Raw genomic sequence first — 16665 nt, forward strand, 5'->3', positions numbered from 1 at the left:
CTCTGGTGCTGGCAGGCGAGCAGGGGGGAAGCGAGCAGGGGAAGAGTGGTGAAAGCAAAGGCGATGAACAACAGAGAGCGGTATGGGGCGAATGCGCAACTGAGCAAATAAGGAACTGAAGCCAATGTGGAATTGCGCAAATGTGAGCTGAACGAATGTGTAATCGTGCAAGGGAGAAAGAAAGACGTGAGGGAGAAAGCCAAAGAGGCAGCGAGCGGATTGACAAAAGTGGGAGGAACAGTGTGTGAGATGACGGAAGGGACAGCGAAGAAAAAAAAAGCGAAAGCAAAATTGCATGGTCCGGGAATCGAACCCGGGTCTGCCGCGTGGCAGGCGGCAATTCTACCACTGGACCAACCATGCCTTGTTGAGAGGGATATCAATCCATCATACACCACGACTAAGTGTCGAGTCAGCAGCCACAACCACAACTACAACCACAACCACAACCACAACCACAATCATGTCATGCTGGTACTGGAAACCATGATGCGCTGCCAACATGCGATCTGGTCTTGCCCCCCCCAGCAACTCCAAGCCCATTTGTTTCTCTACAAGACCTCTCAATTGTCACCATACGACCAACACATTTTTCCTTGTGCGGACGCGGCTCATGGACGATCGAGGACAGAGTGCTTGAGGAGGAGATCGACAATCGTCACTGTGGATCCGGGCACTCCCATGCGGTGCAGGCTCATAGTGCATGGCCCATGGTGCATGGCTCATGGTACACGGCCCGTACACTCGAGAATCGATGGCCACCAGAGCAGACAGCAGACAGCAGACAGCAGACAGCAGACAGCAGACAGCAGACAACAGGGCGAACAAAATGCACGGGCACGACGATATGGATGCAAGTGGACAGAAGTGCAACACACGATGGGGACTGAGCACAACAACACAGTGCGAGTTGATCAGCGCAACAGACGCACCATGCAACAAACGCACCATGCAAACCGCAACAGCAACGATGAGGTGAGGCAGCAGCACCGAGCAGAAGCAGCATCAGCAACAGCAAAGGAGAGAGCGAGATGCAACAAGAACAAGAACAAGAACAAGAACAGGAACAGGACCAGGACCAGGGAAAGAAAAGAAAAGAAAAAGGAATGCCTTCTACCAGAATTGAACTGGTGACCTTCTGCTTACTAGGCAGACGCTCTGCCAACTGAGCCAAGAAGGCTGGAATCCGACGACCCGGAGTCGAACCGGGGACCCTCAGATTGCTCGTTCACTACAGTCTGATGCTACTACCAACTGAGCTATCGTCGGTCGGTGGATGTTACACCGCATAGCATATATGACTGGGGTTTGATTGAATCATCATCCGACAAATCATCCAGCACTTGACTTGAACAAGTCATTCAACAAATCACCCAGAAATCGTCCAACCCACTTGCATATTCTATTTCCACCTGTGACCTCTATGTGCCCAATTCTCGCCCCCAAGTATGGGGAGCTCAAGACCTCTGAAACTCGATAAGCTTGCACTTGGATCTGCATCCGTTCTTGGCCATCTTTCCACTGGGGCTCACCTTCCAACGCCTTTCTACCAACGCCAATTGCAGATGAGGTCTATCTCTCCCCTTGAGTGTTGTGGCACTGTTGAGTTCTTGCTGTCCCACGAGTATTTTGCTTTCCCAGGGAGTTGCCGCCCGCAGCCTCGCCTCGCATCGAAGCCAAACGCTCTATGGGAGTGATGTGAATGTCACATTGTTCATGGCAATTCTATGGACATGCGTTTGTTTGGAGCTGATCACCATACCTATCTCCATTTTACCTCGAGGGTCCCTACTCACACATCCACCCTGCAGCCATCCTAATTGCACTTCTTGACTCGTCGATGGCCTGTCCGCGCAATGGTCCTGATGTGCTCAAGTGGGCTCCATACAAACCACAGGGGGATTTATTGAGACACGCTATGAGGAATTGGAGAACGGGGGGGGGGAGCTACGAGATTGAGGACAGGGTCCAAGGGGCTTGGGGAATATGCCTGTTACCCTCCTCTCTTCATTTCCTCACATAATGATTCACGCGAAAGAGACGTTGGGCGGAGCGGGATGGCAAATCAAAACTCGAGCACCATGCATATTCTGGCAGCAGCGCCAATACCAAAATAGGGTCAAAGTCCATGGAGCGAGGTAAGCGGCATCAGCAGAATCGAAATTCGGACCAAACACGAACAGGAACACAATTCACGATCATGACCGGTTGGCACCCATTTACAGCTTGCCATCGACTTCGTCAGCCTGGACCTCGGCAGCGACAGGGAAGCGAGCCTTGGACTTCCAGAAACCAAAGGTGAGATAGACCAAGAAGAGACCGATGCCCATCCAAGCGAACACACGGATGGTGATGGTGGTGCTGCCGCCAACCCAGATCAGGGCCAGAGAGGCGATCGCACTGAGACCAGGGATGATGTTGCCACCGATAATGAAGCCACCGGGGATGCTGAAGCGTCTGGGGCGGTCGCGGTCAGTCCAGCGCAGAATCCAGACCGAGACTGAGACGACGAAGAAGGCAAGGAGGGTACCGACAGAGGTGAGATCGGCAAGGACATCGACGGGAAGGACGGCAGAGGCCGCAGCGACAATGACACCGCAAATGATAATGGCGACAACGGGGGTCTGGGTCTTGGGGTTGATGTGGGCGATGACCTTGGGAAGGAGGCCGTCATTGGCCATGGCCTGGAAGATACGGGGCTGGCCGGTCATAAGGGCAGCCATGACGGAAGCAAGACCGAAGATGGCACCAAGCTCAATGGTGACGACGATCCACTGGGGGGCACCGGCGATCTTCATGGCACCAGAGACGGGACTTGTGATCGGGATCTCGGTGTAGGGAACGATGCCGGTCAGGATGATACAGACAACGATGTACAGAACCGTGCAGATGCCGAGGGAGAGCAGGATGCCGATGGGGAGATCTCGCTGGGGGTTCTTGGCCTCTTGAGCAGTGGTCGAGACGGCGTCGAAACCAATGTAGGCAAAGAAGACCGTGAGGGCAGCCTTGAAGATACCCGGGTTGCCGAAGGTATCTTGGACAGGGTCGTAGGTGGGGATGAAGGGGGACCAGTTCTGGGGTCTGACATAGGCGATGCCGGCAAAGATGAACAGGAGAACAACCAAGAGCTTGAGGGCGACGAAGAAGTTGATGACCCAAGCGGACTGGCGGATACCGAGACACAGGATGATGGTGAGAAGGATGGTGAGGACGGCAGCGGGGACGTTCATGATGGCGTTGGCAGTGGTTCCATCAGCCAGGGTGACGGGGTTGGCGTAGAATCCAGGAACGGGAGTGGTGCTCCAGAAAACGGGAGCGTTGACCCATCGAGGATCGAAGGCGAACGGGTTGTTGGAGACATCGGCGACAAAGGAGCTGAAGTAATAGGACCATCCAACAGCAACGGCGGCAGAGCCGACGAGGTATTCGAGGATCAGATCCCAGCCGAGAATCCAGGCGATAAACTCGCCGAGGGTGACGTAGGTATAGGAGTACGCTGAGCCAGAGATGTTGACCATCGAGGCCATCTCGGCGTAGCAGAGGGCAGCGAGGGCACTGACGATGCCTGTCGGAGCAAGGCGGGGCAGAGTGAGAAATGAGAGGAGCAGGTCAGCAGGTGACGTTGCATGGGCGTCATGGCGGTCATGGCGGCGGTCGCGGTGTGAAGTTGACTATCGACACATCGATGCAGCGACCACACATCGAGTGCATCCAGTGCATCGCCGAGATCGGGGGTCACATCCATCAACTCACCCGAGATGATAAAGGAGATGATGACGGAGGGTCCGGCCACGCTGTGGGCGACTTTGCCCGTGAGGACAAAGATACCAGAGCCGATGATGGCGGCGATGCCGAGGGCAGTGAGATCCCACCAGTTGAGAGCGCGGCGGTAGTTGGTTTCGGCGGCTTCCTTGTCAATGGAGATCAGACTCTTCTTGGCAAAGAGACGCTTGACAAGCGAAGAATGGCCGCCCTGAGCAGGGCCGGACTGGAAACGCGGGAGGGCATAGAGGAGATGGACAAGATCAGTCACGGACTCGCAAACGAACCGAGGAAACGATGGGTGCGAGGGCCAGAAGGGACGAGACGGGCAGGCGGGAGACTGAAACGAAGGGCGGGTGTGGCAGATGTGGCAAATGTGGCAGATGTGGCAGAACAGAACGCATCCAGAGCATGCTGGCCATGAGACCAGACATGCCGCCAGATTGCCGTGTCCCAGCCCCTCCAGCAACCCCACAACCCCACAGCCCCACAGATCGAAGGGGGCACGGCCGTGGCAGCCGAGGGCGGCGTTGCTCGGGTGCGACGGCTGCAGGACCGCGAGTCTGCGAGGCTGCAAGAAGCAGTGGAAGTGTCTGGAGGAGGCGGGAGGCAGACGAGACAAACGAAGCAAGCAAGCCAGGAGAGCTTGGCCAGAGCCAGACACGACGTGGGCCACGATGGCTCGCTTGGAGACATGGCTCGGACGACAGCACAGACGATACATACAAAGACTCTGACGTTCTCGGTCGTCATGGTTCCCCGGTGGGATCTTGGGGAGGAGAGGAGATGGGATGAGATGGGATGAGATGAGGAGCCGGACGAGGCAGATGGGGATGGACCGAGAGGGAGGCGACGGGGGTGTATATATATGCGAGCCTGGCTGGGCAGACGGGTTTGAGGCGAGGGAGTGTCGGGAGTCGCGAAGGCCTGTTTTGGCGACGACAACATTTAGCCACCACGCCGACAGGATCAGCAGATGACCCTTGTCAAAGTGGCCAACAAGCGACAGGGCGATGGCGCAAAGCAGTGACGACAGCGGGAGCGGAGCAAGCAGCCGGCAGCAGCGACATCAAGGACAGACAGCAGCATCAGTGGCAGCCAGACGAACAGCGTCAGCATCGGCGACAGCCAGACGAGCAACAAACGCAAGAACAGCAGCATCAGTGGCAGCATCAGTGGCAGCATCAGTGGCAGTATCGGCAGCAAGCCGAGATAAACCGACAAGCAGTCGCTGCCTCATGGACAGGAGGCGGTGGCCCGATGGGCAGCAGCAGGCAGCGAATTGCGGCAGAGGTGGTGGCCACGCACCCGCGCCGATAAGGCTCCCCGCAGTCCACAAAGGCCGGCTGTCGGCCGAGGGGTGTCTTGCCGGAGTGGGCGCAGCGGCTGTGTTCATTGGTGGGCGCGTGTGGCGCACCCGCCCGTGCAACGGAGCGCGCTTGTTGTGTGTCGACTTGAGCCGCGTGGGCGTCCACACTCCGTCTCTATTTGTTCAGTCTTGCCGGAACGGCCTTCAAGCTTCTCTCCCGCATGGGCTGTTGCTGTCTGGCCCATCGTCACATGTCCCCCCGCCACTCCTTTGGCGGGTGGTCCTCGGCCAATCGGCTGCCGGTCTCCATGCCGGTCTCCACAGTCTTCTCCATGCCGATCCCCTCTGACCCATGCTACCGCCTCCACTCGCTCCCGCATCGCTGGTGCTGGTGTTCTCCGGCACCAAGTCGCTCGGGCTCACGGCTTCGCTGGCCACTTGGCCCCGCGGCTGCTTCTCGTCTCCGAGTCCTCTTTTCTTTCTGCGGGTCGTCGCTCGTCATCACCTCATCGCCACACTCCGCCGCGCGCTCCCCGAGCCGTGTGCAGATCGGCGCTCGGCTCCTCAACGGTGCCGCCGGGTCATGCGGATGCCGCCGTGGCACCACCGGCCTTGTCTCGGCTGCCCAACTCTCCGCCCTGTTGCCCATACAACGAGCGGTTTGGCGTTTACTTGTCTTTCCCTTGGCAGCTCGGCATGGCTGGCCCGGACGGCTGTCTCTGTTTCGTCCCGGGACGCCCTCGCCTGGCCGGGATGGGGTGGTCATGGGTCTTGCTTGGGCTGCTTTTGCACCATTGGCCGTCTCTGTTTGGCCCCTGTTCATGGTGTTTGCCCTGGGCTCCCCTTTGGTTGCCATGTCGATCGAGGCCGCCGGTCCAGCAACGTCCTTCGTGGTCTCTCTGCCTGCATGGTCTGTGGCATTGTGGCTCGCCTAAATGTTTCTTGTCCAGCAACCAACCTGGGTCATGGGTTGGGTCTGGCTCCCCGCCTGCTGTCTCCTGGTCTCTGTTGGCCCTGAGTCTCTGCTTTCTTGCCTCTTCGGCTGTAAACAAAGCTCATCCGCCCTTCGTCTCGGGGCCGCTCTGTCCCTGGCCGGAAGGACTCGGCGAGGGTCGTCCGTGAGCAGATGACCGCCAGTCAGTCAGAGTCCTGCTGTTCTGCCAGCCATGCCTTGTGCAGTCGATGCTGTGTTGCTTGCGTCACAGGTTCGTATCGAACAGCCACTCTACGAAATTGCCGTGATCGCTTTCTGGGGCTGTGGCTGCCGGTCGTGGGTCTGTCTGTTGGCTTTGGGGGTGGAAACGGGCCTGGTCTGCATGTGGGGCGACATGGCTGCTCAGTTGCATCACAAGTCGCCGCGGTCGTGGGTCCGTCGCCGTCATCGCCCCGATCGTATGGTGTCCGAATCCAGCCAGAACAACAGCAGACGTGGCTCAGCCAGGTTCCATTCCGCAACTGACCCCGCTGCTCCGCGCAAGAGCCAACCGTCAGAGAGGTTCATGCCTGAGAATCAAAACCGCGTGCGAAATACAGCCAATCCAATAATAACCGGGACTCCTTGGTTATTTGGTCGTTGACCGAATAATTTGCTACCCAATACCATCGCGCACTGGCCATGACCATTCTGTGATGCGGTGCTGCGCCCTCATTCATGGCCTGAGAAAAAGTTGCCTCCATATTCAGCGTGTCCAAGAGCACCATTCACCACCGTCAATGCTTCAGGGCATCAAGGCAAGGGTATGCATCCAGCCCCAGGAGGCAGCGGTTTGCTCGGTACTTTGAGCAACTCAAGCACCACCGTCGCCACCACATCGCTTAGCTTGACGCAAGCTCATCACATACTACATGTTCATGGAAGCGGGTGTGGTCCCGTTTTCTGAATAGAGTGTACGACACTATTCCCGAATCCGTTGTCGACTTTGGGACCTCGGTCCTGCCATCCACAGCTTGCCGCGATGCTCCTTTTCATCGCAAGATCAGATGCCCGTACTTTGACCAACATCATCACCCCGTACACGATCCCGTCGATGGGCAAAGCAACACCGGGGTGCTGCATTCTTGGACAGCCGGTTCCCGCTTCTCTGGGCCAGCCCAAATGTCGCTGTCACCATCGAGGCCAGGGTCGGTCACCTCCAACGCGCCCCATCGTCCAGCATCCACTCTCTGCCCTGATCTTCTCCCTCCAGCCGAGGCCACTGCCACACCACCATCCGGACGACCGCTCAGCGACCAGCAGAATCACCCCAGGGCACCGCCTCAGACGTCATGAGCCTCCTCTCGCCCGATGATATGTCATCGGCAGCGGTGGTCTTCCTTTCGGCCCTGTCGCTCACGCTGCTCACCAACCGCATCTCGCAGCTCCTGGGCCAGGCAAATGCGGTCGCCGAGGGAGTCTTGAATCCACAGCAGGTCGAGCCGTCGACCCAAGATTCGCCAGCCACCTCGGGTCCAGCTCTGAGCCGCAGCTCAAAGAGGAGACCCTTCCGGACCGACGACGGTATGTCGCTCTGTCCATCCATTTCTCTGTCAAATCTCTCTGCCTCTTTGTGCGTAAAGCACGCCTTCACCAACCGTCCTTGCCCTGACCGGCTTCCTTTATTATCCAGCCTTGAATATTTCTGCTCTTGGGGCCCTCACCCGCTCCTCCAACATCAACACGAGAGAGAGGTATTTGCCTGCTTCGGTTTGCCCGCTTGACGGGCACGGGCACGAGCAGCGGTGATCGCACTTGCAATCCGCCGCATCCGTTCCCGTCGGTTCTCTTGCAGGGATTCGCCGATACTCACTCGCAACCATGCCGTCTATGCCACCCATTTCAGTGCCGTTCAGATCCTCCTCAACCGCGCCATATCTGGTATGGCCTCGAATATCGATCTCGCAAACGCATTTTTTGCCTCGGCGCGCTATCCCCTCAATCCCCCCTCCAACAGCAAACTGATGTTTGGCTATGAAACTCACGAATCGGTATACCACAGAGGAGCACCTATCTGCCATCGTTGCCGGATGCAATAGCTCCAATCCGGCCCATCGCCAAAAATGCATCTGTGCTATCCAGCTGCTGGCCAAGCCCGGTAATTCATAGTCACATGCGACCGAGACCGGCTGCCCTCGGATGGTGGCCGAAGCTTTTGCAACTCCTTGGCGCCAACCCAGCATCACTACAATTCCTTGCGAGCCTGTGTGGCCCGATGCTGTCTCGTATCATTCTGAGCCGGATAAGCCGCAGACGTTGCATCGCCTCGCCAACCTGGGCTATCGGCTGCTTTGTCCTAATCTGTGTCCTCTGCCCCCATTCAACTCAGAGGAAAATCGCCAAGCGCTGATCGACTCTTCCATCCCAAAGCTCTTCACCAAGCTACTCAAAGATGAACCCCGACTGAGTGCTCGTCGCGATCTCATCATCACACTCTTTCGCCTCATCAGCGGACGCGGTACAGTGTCGAGCGCTGTACCATCTTCTTTGTCGATCGGGTCGCATCCGTCAATATCCGACCTACCCTTCTGATTATCATTTACTCGAGATACCAGTGCCGACTTTGTTCACAATCAGTGGTTTACTGGGGATAGAGCCAGTTCGAAAGAGTGTCAGCTCGGAATTGAGCCAATCCGTGATAGAGCCATTTCCACATACCCATAGTTTCTGGTCCTTCATTGATCGTCATCACACTCTCTGTCCTGGTGCCATTGTATTCGATCCTCTAGACAAACAGAAAATCTACATAGCCAGGCATGGTATCTTGGCTCCGCTGATCAAGATCCTGAAGGACTGCCCTTCGCACAACACCGACCTGAAGTACTGGGCACTGCTGCTGCTGCATCAACTCTCGCTTTGTGGTACGATACAGGATCCGGATAAGAGATGAGCATGTAGCAGCCAACTGCAGAATCTGACACACAATTGCGGTGATATTGGACTCGAAGCATCCAAAGGAGAGTGCATTGCTCCAGATTGCTGGGTGGTTTGTGTCAGCGAAAGACTCACAGTATACCCACGATCAACGATTCCGTTTGCCTGGCTTGGCACGGCGCATTTTGGCTCGATTTAGACGACGTCCATGCCGGCATGATCAAGAAGGACATTGTCTCGCTCTTGGCGACGTTGACTCGGCTCACCTTTGGCAACACAAACATGCAAAAGATGTGTCTTCACTCGCTTGTTCGGTTGATCACAAGCATGGAATCGCAGCGTAAGACTGTTACGATCTGGTGGGAGGTGCTTCCCTTTTCAGATGAGGGTATGGATTGTCGATCATCTTGGCTGATATCCGCCTCCTTACCCAATACGCAGGAGCCACAAAGGAGGTAACAGACCGCACTGCCAATCCGGACACCGGATCATGTTGTGATCATTAGTCGCCTACTAACTCGTCGCCGTTTGATTTGGTAATGGGCGGGGACTTCCATTTGATCACATAAAGCTCAACAAACTGCTTGATATGCATATGGTTTCAATGATCGCGCTGTGCCTCAAGAATGGTGGGTAGCGTCGCCATGAGGGCAGGCCAGCGGACCTGCTGTCTCGCTGACGATGATATTGGGTTGTTTCCGTTTCGATGATCAATGACTTCATGCTCATCACGTCCCACTTGACGCCCCCACTTCACTTTGCGCCTGACCACAACATAACTACAACCTCCAAACCAGACGACATGGAGCTGATATACTGGACCGTGTTTTTGATGCACGAGTTTGTGGTTAAAGGTCGGTGGTCGCTCCAAAAACAGGATGGGCGCATGCGCTCGGTCAAAGTGTGGGGGTAGATGCGCTCGTTCATACGGCTAAAACACTCACACTCGTTCTGTCGTCGACACCTGCGCCAACTTCAGACATTGCCCGGTCAAACTTTTGTCAGATCAAGGGTTTGATCAAGGTTTTGTCGAGCCTCCTCACTGAAGATGCTCTGATTCCACGCATCGTGCTGCGAACGCTCAAGTGTTTGGCCTATTCGAATGGTGACTTTCTGACGACCCTGCTTGTACACGAGTATCTCGGCATCCTTGCGCTGCTTGCGTTAACCGTCGTCTGCGTCTCTCTTGCTCCAGAGTCATTCCAGAAGGAAATGATTCAGGCCGGCGTTTTGAAAAAGATTGTCCCATGCATTTCGTCCGACGACCAAGAGTCACAGTATTGGGCATTGGTGAGTAAACGACTGTCACACCAGCCCCGTACTCTGAGCCATATGCAGCAGCGAAGCCCACCTGCGTTTCCACGCTCGCTGTAGATGGCTATTGGAAAATACGGCCTATTCACCTGTCCTTCGTTCGCATCCCAGGTCCTCATCCACGGCCTCCTCAGCTCAGGTTCGAATGCATCGATGCATCGAGATCGAATACTGTAGACGCCCGTCGCCACCCAACTCACACACGCCTTTCATCTGTGCTGAACTCTAGTCGAGACTCGCGAGGAATTCGTCGCCCTCAAGGGTCTCGATATCCTTCTCAAGCTCTCGGAGGACTCCAACCTTCATATCTCACTCTACATCACCGACATTCTTGTTTATCTCTGCAGCACAGGCAAGCTCGCAATCGGGCGCTGCTATGGATTGAGCCGGTGTGGACGGATTTGTTTCCCTTCTGGCGACTGACATGTGGTTCTTCGTTATCCTCCCCTCCGCGTAGCCCAAGTACATGAACAGATCCTCAATTCGGATATCATGAGCACAGTCCTTCGCTTTTGCGAGGGCGAGGATGACTTGAAATATGCCGGTGCCGCTCTGATGCTGAACCTGATCGGGGTCTCGGGTAAGCTCGATATATCGGGCACGGCCCTCCTCTTTGGCGGAGAACAAAAGCAAGGGGGTGATACGAAGGCGCACTGGCGTCTGGGCCAGTCATCAACACCTGCCTTCTTCGATCGTATCTGAATCACTTGGTCGCAACTGAATCCCTCAGTCGCATCTGAATCCCCCCGACCACTGAGCGGGCAAGATTGCTCGATATTCTGATTTGCCTGGATCTGTGACTGTTCGTGCCTGTCCGAATCTGCTCATGCGCTTTCACTCCACAGACACGGTGGTCATCAAGAAAATCGAGGAAGCCGATGGTATTTCGGTGTTGACACGGTTTGTTCTCCACTCCGAACGGGAGAACATCCAGACGGTCTCGGCCAAGACCCTCTGCACCATCGCAAGAAAGGGTACGATCTGCCGAATCCAGTGCTAGCTGGCCCATGATCAATGTGGGTGGCACTTATGGGTGCGAATCTTTAACATATCTGCTCCTCTTCCGTTACTCTCCGTCCGCCTCCGACCGACTCATCCCGTCAACAATGCCCGGACGCTCACGCCCGCAGACGAAGGTCTGGCTTTTGTGATCATGCAAACTGTTGTTGGCCCTCTGATCCAGAGAATCCTCAAGCTGGGTTTTCAGTCGATCCACTTGATCTTCCCGAGCAGCTTCCCCAGCAGCAACCAAGGCACTGTGTCTCCCACAAACAGTGCCTCCTCCTCGGTCCCGCACGCACAGCACCATCCCAACACAGCTGTCGAAGATATCTCTCCCGTGGAAGGAGGACACCCATCCAGCATTGGACTACTCGTTCAGGCCGAGAGAGCCTGGGATGATGGTGATAGCGACGGTGGTCCGCCCAAGCATACCGAGGATGCGGCTCCGGCCACCCCGACGCTAAGCGAAGTGTCTGGTCAGCTGGCCGGACATATCGAGAGTCTGTTCCTGTTTATGCAGTCTACGGCCTTCAGTCATGTCTATTCGCGAGAAGACGACGAGTGGCACTCCTTCAACGAGATATACGGGCAGGACATTGACGAGCTCTGCTCGCTGCTGCTCGACTTTTTGGTTCTCCCTATGGTTGCCGATCTCGAAGAATATACCGAGCAGCTCGCCGAAATGAACGCCGCAGCCAGTGCCAAGACCTCGACTCCCCAGAGCCCCGCGAGCGACATTGTCAGTCCTGCCACGCCACGCCGCCCCACCGTTTCGAGAGACAAGATCAAGATCGTCATCTCGCCAACGAACGCGTTCGCGGCAAACTCTCCACTGGCCGAGACCGGCAGAAGCCCGAGCTTGCTCTCGGCACAACGGGCCGCTCTGCTCATGGAATCGAGCACGGGCATGGGCTCCCCGCTCCGCGAGTGCGTTTCCAGTGCCAAGCGCAGCGACTCTCCTCTCGCCGCCTCACCCTCCTCCGAGGTTGGATTGGGCTCTCCGGCCGGGGAACCCACGCCAGCAGATGCCAGCGATTCGGCGACAGCCAATCCAGCCACCGAGAACCAAATCGAGATCGAAGACAGCACTACGTCGCGCCGTACCTTCAGCGTCTCAACCCACCAGTCCGCCGAGACGGCAAATCTATCCGAAGGGAGCGAGAACCGCGAGGCTATCAAAGAGGTCAAGGAAATGCTCGCTACCAACGCCATGTCGCTGATCCGGGCTCTGTTCTTGGGCGGTAAGCTGCGCCGCTTTCTCGCCAAAGTGCCTCTAGGGCTCCGTCCTTTCGTGGAGCAATCCCGCAATGGCGTGCCTTATCGCTGGACGCACTGCCGTTACTGCTGTTTATGCTGCGGGTGGATGTAACTGCAGATCGTCGCAGTGGTGTAAATCCAGATCGATAAGATCTGATCTGATCTGAACTGATCTGATCTGATCTGAGCGGATCTGAACTGATATGATCTGATCTGAGCTGACCTGAACTGATATGATATCATGTCCTTCGCCCCTCTGTCTCACGATCGGCGGACGTACTTGGCTCCCGACAGAAACCCACGCAAAGGAATTTTTGCTGCGCGAACGGTGGTTCAACATCGTTGGCACTCTGCTGGACGAGAAGAAGCAAGATCTAGTGGAGCAGTCTGTGATGTCGCTATCGCAGTGTGTCGAGCCTCGATCGGAGAGCCAAGTGTCCACCCGTAACGTCCGCGGCGTCATTTCCAACGTTATCGAACACATCCTCACGGACTCGGCGGCCTCGATCCAGTACCACGGCCGCAATTTCATTGCCAAGATGGGCTGTTACAACGTGCAAGAGCCCCTCCATCTCGAGAGCTATGTGCGATTCAGTCTTGCCACCCGCAGCGACCGCCGACGCACCGCCAAGGAGGAGCCCAATCTGCAGACCGAGAACGTCATGATCGACTATGCGTCAGGATCGTGCATCCGAAACGACGCCTGGACCTTCGAGAGCGTCAAGGGCAATCATGGCATTCAAACCCCGGGCAAGTGGGCATACGAGGTCGTGCTCAAGTCCAACGGCATCATTCAAATCGGATGGGCCAACATGAATTGCCACTTTGAGCCCGAGTGCGGCACCGGAGTCGGAGGTGAGAAGCGGCGCCTGGAAACTGTGTTTGAGGCTTCGGCCGAGAGGTTCTGTCGGGGGCAGGGTAGTGGGCTCTCACGATACCTGTTTCAATGACTGCCGGGCTTATTGCTTGTGAGAGGGTCCTTGAGTAGCATCTCAGCTGCTGTCATAGCCCCGGTTACGGACACTGTTGCAGCGACACAGAGATTGATTCGATGTCGTCATGCGCGCATTGTTCTTGCCCCCCACAGATTGCAGCAACTCGTACGGTTATGAGGGTCAGCGTTGCAAAAAGTGGCACGGCGTTTCGCCAAAGAATGTGAGTGCCACCTTCTATTTCATTACTTTGCGGCTCTGGCCCGCGTTTGGCTGGCATCTGGCCCTGGCGCTGTACCGGTAGCTTGCTGGCTACCCAACGAAGGGCCCACATGTCCAACATCGCTGATCCATTCTATCCCGTCAAATCCCTAGAATGACTATGGCGAGCCGTGGGAGATCGGCGACATTATCACCTGCGTGTTCGACTATGACCAAGCCGAGATCTCATACTACCGCAACGGGGCCAGCATGGGCGTCGCCTTCACCGATGTGGACAAGAGCGTCATCTGGTATCCCGCCCTTTCCTTGGCCTCTTATCAAGAATGCGAAGTGCATTTCGGAGATGCGTTTGATCCGTTCACGTATGTTTGTCACTGGACTCGTGTTTGTCCGTGCTTGTCGGCCGTTGCCTTGCCTGCTGCAGCCCCGTTCTCCTCTCGTTAGTTGCTCGTGTGTGGCTGGGTTTGGCTTGCAGACTCTCGCTAGCCTCGGCGACCTATGACCGCTGCTTACAGGAGTCGTCTCAACTCCGTCGTCGGGCACCAACAGACACAACATCGAGTCGTGCATGCCTGTGGCGTGGGTCCTCGATCGCCGCGGTCTTTCTGTTGGCGATACTGCCACAGTCCACACCGGGGGCAGCTCCGTTAGTCTGCATCCCACCCAGGTCGACGAACTCTTCACTCCGCTGGAGCTCCCTACACCGTTGACCAGCGTCACCAGCGATCTGTCTACAAACGACACTGATGTCTTTGTCGATGCTGCGAGTCACCAGAGCGATAACGACCTGGAGCTCTCGCAAATGACGCCCCTGCCTCCCAGCCCATCTCCGGACGCGACTGTGGCGGACCTCGATCTGGATATCGTGACCCCGGTCTCTGATATTTCGGTCGTGACAACACCGGCGTCGGCGGCGGCACTGGGAACACCTCGGGGCGGCTTTGTCGGCTCGCCTCTCAAGAATAACATCGAGATGGAGCTGTTCAGCGACCACGACGATGTCCTCTCGCCCGATACCGAGCTCACGTCTGATATCGACGAGACTTCGTCGGAACCAACAGTTGGCGAGCCTGCGCCTCCCATCTACTTTGAAGTCAAAGTCGGTCTCAGAGGCCTGCGCACGAAGCGGTACGTACAATCCCTGCAGAGCCAGCGACCCTCTGCCCAACACGATCTCCTCGTGCCCCCATGGTCGCCTCAGCACCAATCTAACCCATCCTTGATCACCGTACTGCAGACACCCACAAATCGGAATCATCGACATGGACGAGTGTGTCTATATGGCGCTTTCGACCAGCCATCGCACGCTGTTCTTGATTGCCCGCCATCCTGTTGACGACGACGAGTTCTTTGACAGCCGCCTGGGGTGCATTCTCTCGTCGCCTTTGCTGACGCCGCCCGCCGATGCGCTTGTGTTCCCGAAGCGGTCGCTCTGGCACCCGGTTTCGGAGCAGATTCCACCCGAGGTGGTCGAAGAAGGCATCGAGATCGTCGGCATCTTCGAAAACCGACACTTTGAAGAGGCTTCGGTGGTCGGCTGTTATTTGACTGGCAGCAGGCTGTCGTTTACGCTGAACGGCAAGCGCTTTGGTATGTCTCTGAGCGCGAATTCAGCACACATCGTTCACTCGCCTGAGTCTCAGGTGCAGCTGGCTCAACTGCGAACCAGCGATAAACTAATGCTTTGGACAATACTCTCTCTCTCCCTAATCGTGTCGTGGAATCGGGATCGTCAGGCCCCTCCATGCACATCTCGAGCCACTTCTTGTCCCCTTACTACCGCAATCTGTCTCGGTGGTCGGTAAACGTTGGCCAAGCCAGCTTCAAGTGGGACTGGGCAAACCAGCCCGACTCGGGCATCGCCAAATATGCCAGCAGCGACTGAGCCATTCTCAGAGTCACATTGCCTCCTCTCATCCGTGGCTGTTGGTTACTGGGCACCTCCCATAATACATCCATGGACAAAACTCGACCGACACATTGATATCATGAGCAGATGGATGGATGAACAGACGGACGGATGAGCGTATCTATTAGGGACTCAGAATAGCAGCAGGCAGAGTACATATGCGCACACACGAGACGACCAAGCAAAGCGAGGGTTCGCCCACGCCACACTAGTCACTTCTGCTCTTTGGGCTCCTGGGGGTCGTCGTTGGCGGGGCTTTGGGCTTGGGGCCCTTCTTGGGGGTGGATTTCTTGGGCTTTGCGCTGCTTTTGGATTTGAGGTTGCCCTTGGATGGGCCGCCGCCTTTGGGCTTCCTTTTGGGTGACTTGCCCCCAGAACTATCCTTGCCTTCGGCAGCTTGCTTCTCCTCGCGCCGCTGTTTCTTCAACTCCCTGGCAGCCTTTCGTTTCTCCCGCAGCTCGGCACGGCGCTGGTCGTCTTGGGCCTTCCACTCGGCCCAAACCCGCACCCATGGGTTCTTCCCGGCGTGAATCTTGCTCTCGAACTTCTGCAGGATCTTGAAGCAAATGCCGGCAATCTCGCGGTTCGAATTGGCAGTCTCGAGCGGGACCAGGAGGGCGGGCATCGAGTCGGCCTCATAAAAGGCCTGCAGGATCGAGTCTGTGCCCGTGTCGAGGTAGCCCTTGACGATCTCGATCGCAAAGCGCTGGAGGTTCAGGTCCCGCGAGGCCACATCGGCAATGATTTCCGAGACAAAGCCCTCGGTCTTGAAGAACTCGTTGAAGCACTGCAAGTTCTGCAGTACCAGGTTGCGCAGTATCGACATGCATCCGCGCCGCAGGTTCGCCTCGCCCGTGAGAAGCAGATCCATCAACTTTGGGTTTCCGAGGGCCAGGATCTTGAGGCACGATTCTTCGTCAATGCACAAGTTCCGGAGGCAGCTCAGGGCATCGGATTTGAGGTCAGGGTCCTGTGCGCCGTGCAGGATTTGATAGAGCGTCGGGAGCAGCTCCGGGTTGCGACGATACAGGCTTTGCGACAGCACATCATCCACCGAGAGGTTGCAGATGATGCACAAGATGTGATGAACAACGTCGCCAATGTCTCCGCC

General features: G+C 56.6%; 3 protein-coding genes and 3 non-coding genes across 6 annotated transcripts; 1 reads left to right on the forward strand and 5 right to left on the reverse strand.

Moving 5' to 3' along the window:
- Positions 1-292: 292 nt before the first annotated feature.
- BJ171DRAFT_t241 lies at positions 293-363 on the reverse strand. Its single transcript has one exon. It is a non-coding gene; the product is annotated as a tRNA-Gly (tRNA).
- Positions 364-1107: 744 nt separating this feature from the next.
- Positions 1108-1180, reverse strand: BJ171DRAFT_t240. Its single transcript has one exon. It is a non-coding gene; the product is annotated as a tRNA-Thr (tRNA).
- Positions 1181-1185: 5 nt separating this feature from the next.
- Positions 1186-1269, reverse strand: BJ171DRAFT_t239. Its single transcript has one exon. It is a non-coding gene; the product is annotated as a tRNA-Tyr (tRNA).
- A 950-nt stretch (positions 1270-2219) lies between these two features.
- On the reverse strand, positions 2220-4196 carry BJ171DRAFT_559244 (amino acid permease-domain-containing protein; the record flags this gene model as incomplete). Its single annotated transcript, XM_053113199.1, has 3 exons — positions 2220-3565; positions 3754-3949; positions 4050-4196. The coding sequence occupies 3 exons, from the start codon at positions 4194-4196 to the stop codon at positions 2220-2222; spliced, it is 1689 nt and encodes a 562-aa protein (XP_052963642.1).
- Positions 4197-6877: 2681 nt separating this feature from the next.
- Positions 6878-15623, forward strand: BJ171DRAFT_517423 (uncharacterized protein). Its single transcript, XM_053112128.1, has 23 exons — positions 6878-7568; positions 7678-7738; positions 7891-7925; positions 8047-8142; positions 8374-8502; positions 8774-8905; positions 9118-9258; positions 9360-9373; positions 9490-9547; positions 9716-9772; positions 9898-10023; positions 10114-10208; positions 10344-10371; positions 10462-10584; positions 10690-10812; positions 11078-11206; positions 11363-12475; positions 12786-13346; positions 13579-13646; positions 13799-14007; positions 14195-14773; positions 14883-15235; positions 15382-15623. Exons 1-23 carry the CDS (start codon positions 7337-7339, stop codon positions 15528-15530), a joined length of 4611 nt encoding a protein of 1536 aa, XP_052963643.1. The 5' UTR covers positions 6878-7336; the 3' UTR covers positions 15531-15623.
- On the reverse strand, positions 15565-16604 carry BJ171DRAFT_517424 (uncharacterized protein; the record flags this gene model as incomplete). The annotated part of the gene is made up of 1 exon (XM_053112129.1): positions 15565-16604. A coding segment is annotated over exon 1 (659 nt), but the record flags the coding sequence as incomplete, so codon positions are not given.
- Positions 16605-16665: the final 61 nt, after the last annotated feature.

The sequence above is a fragment of the Polychytrium aggregatum genome (assembly GCF_025602895.1).
Source record: "Polychytrium aggregatum strain JEL109 chromosome Unknown BJ171scaffold_38, whole genome shotgun sequence".
NCBI lineage: Eukaryota > Fungi > Chytridiomycota > Chytridiomycetes > Polychytriales > Polychytrium > Polychytrium aggregatum.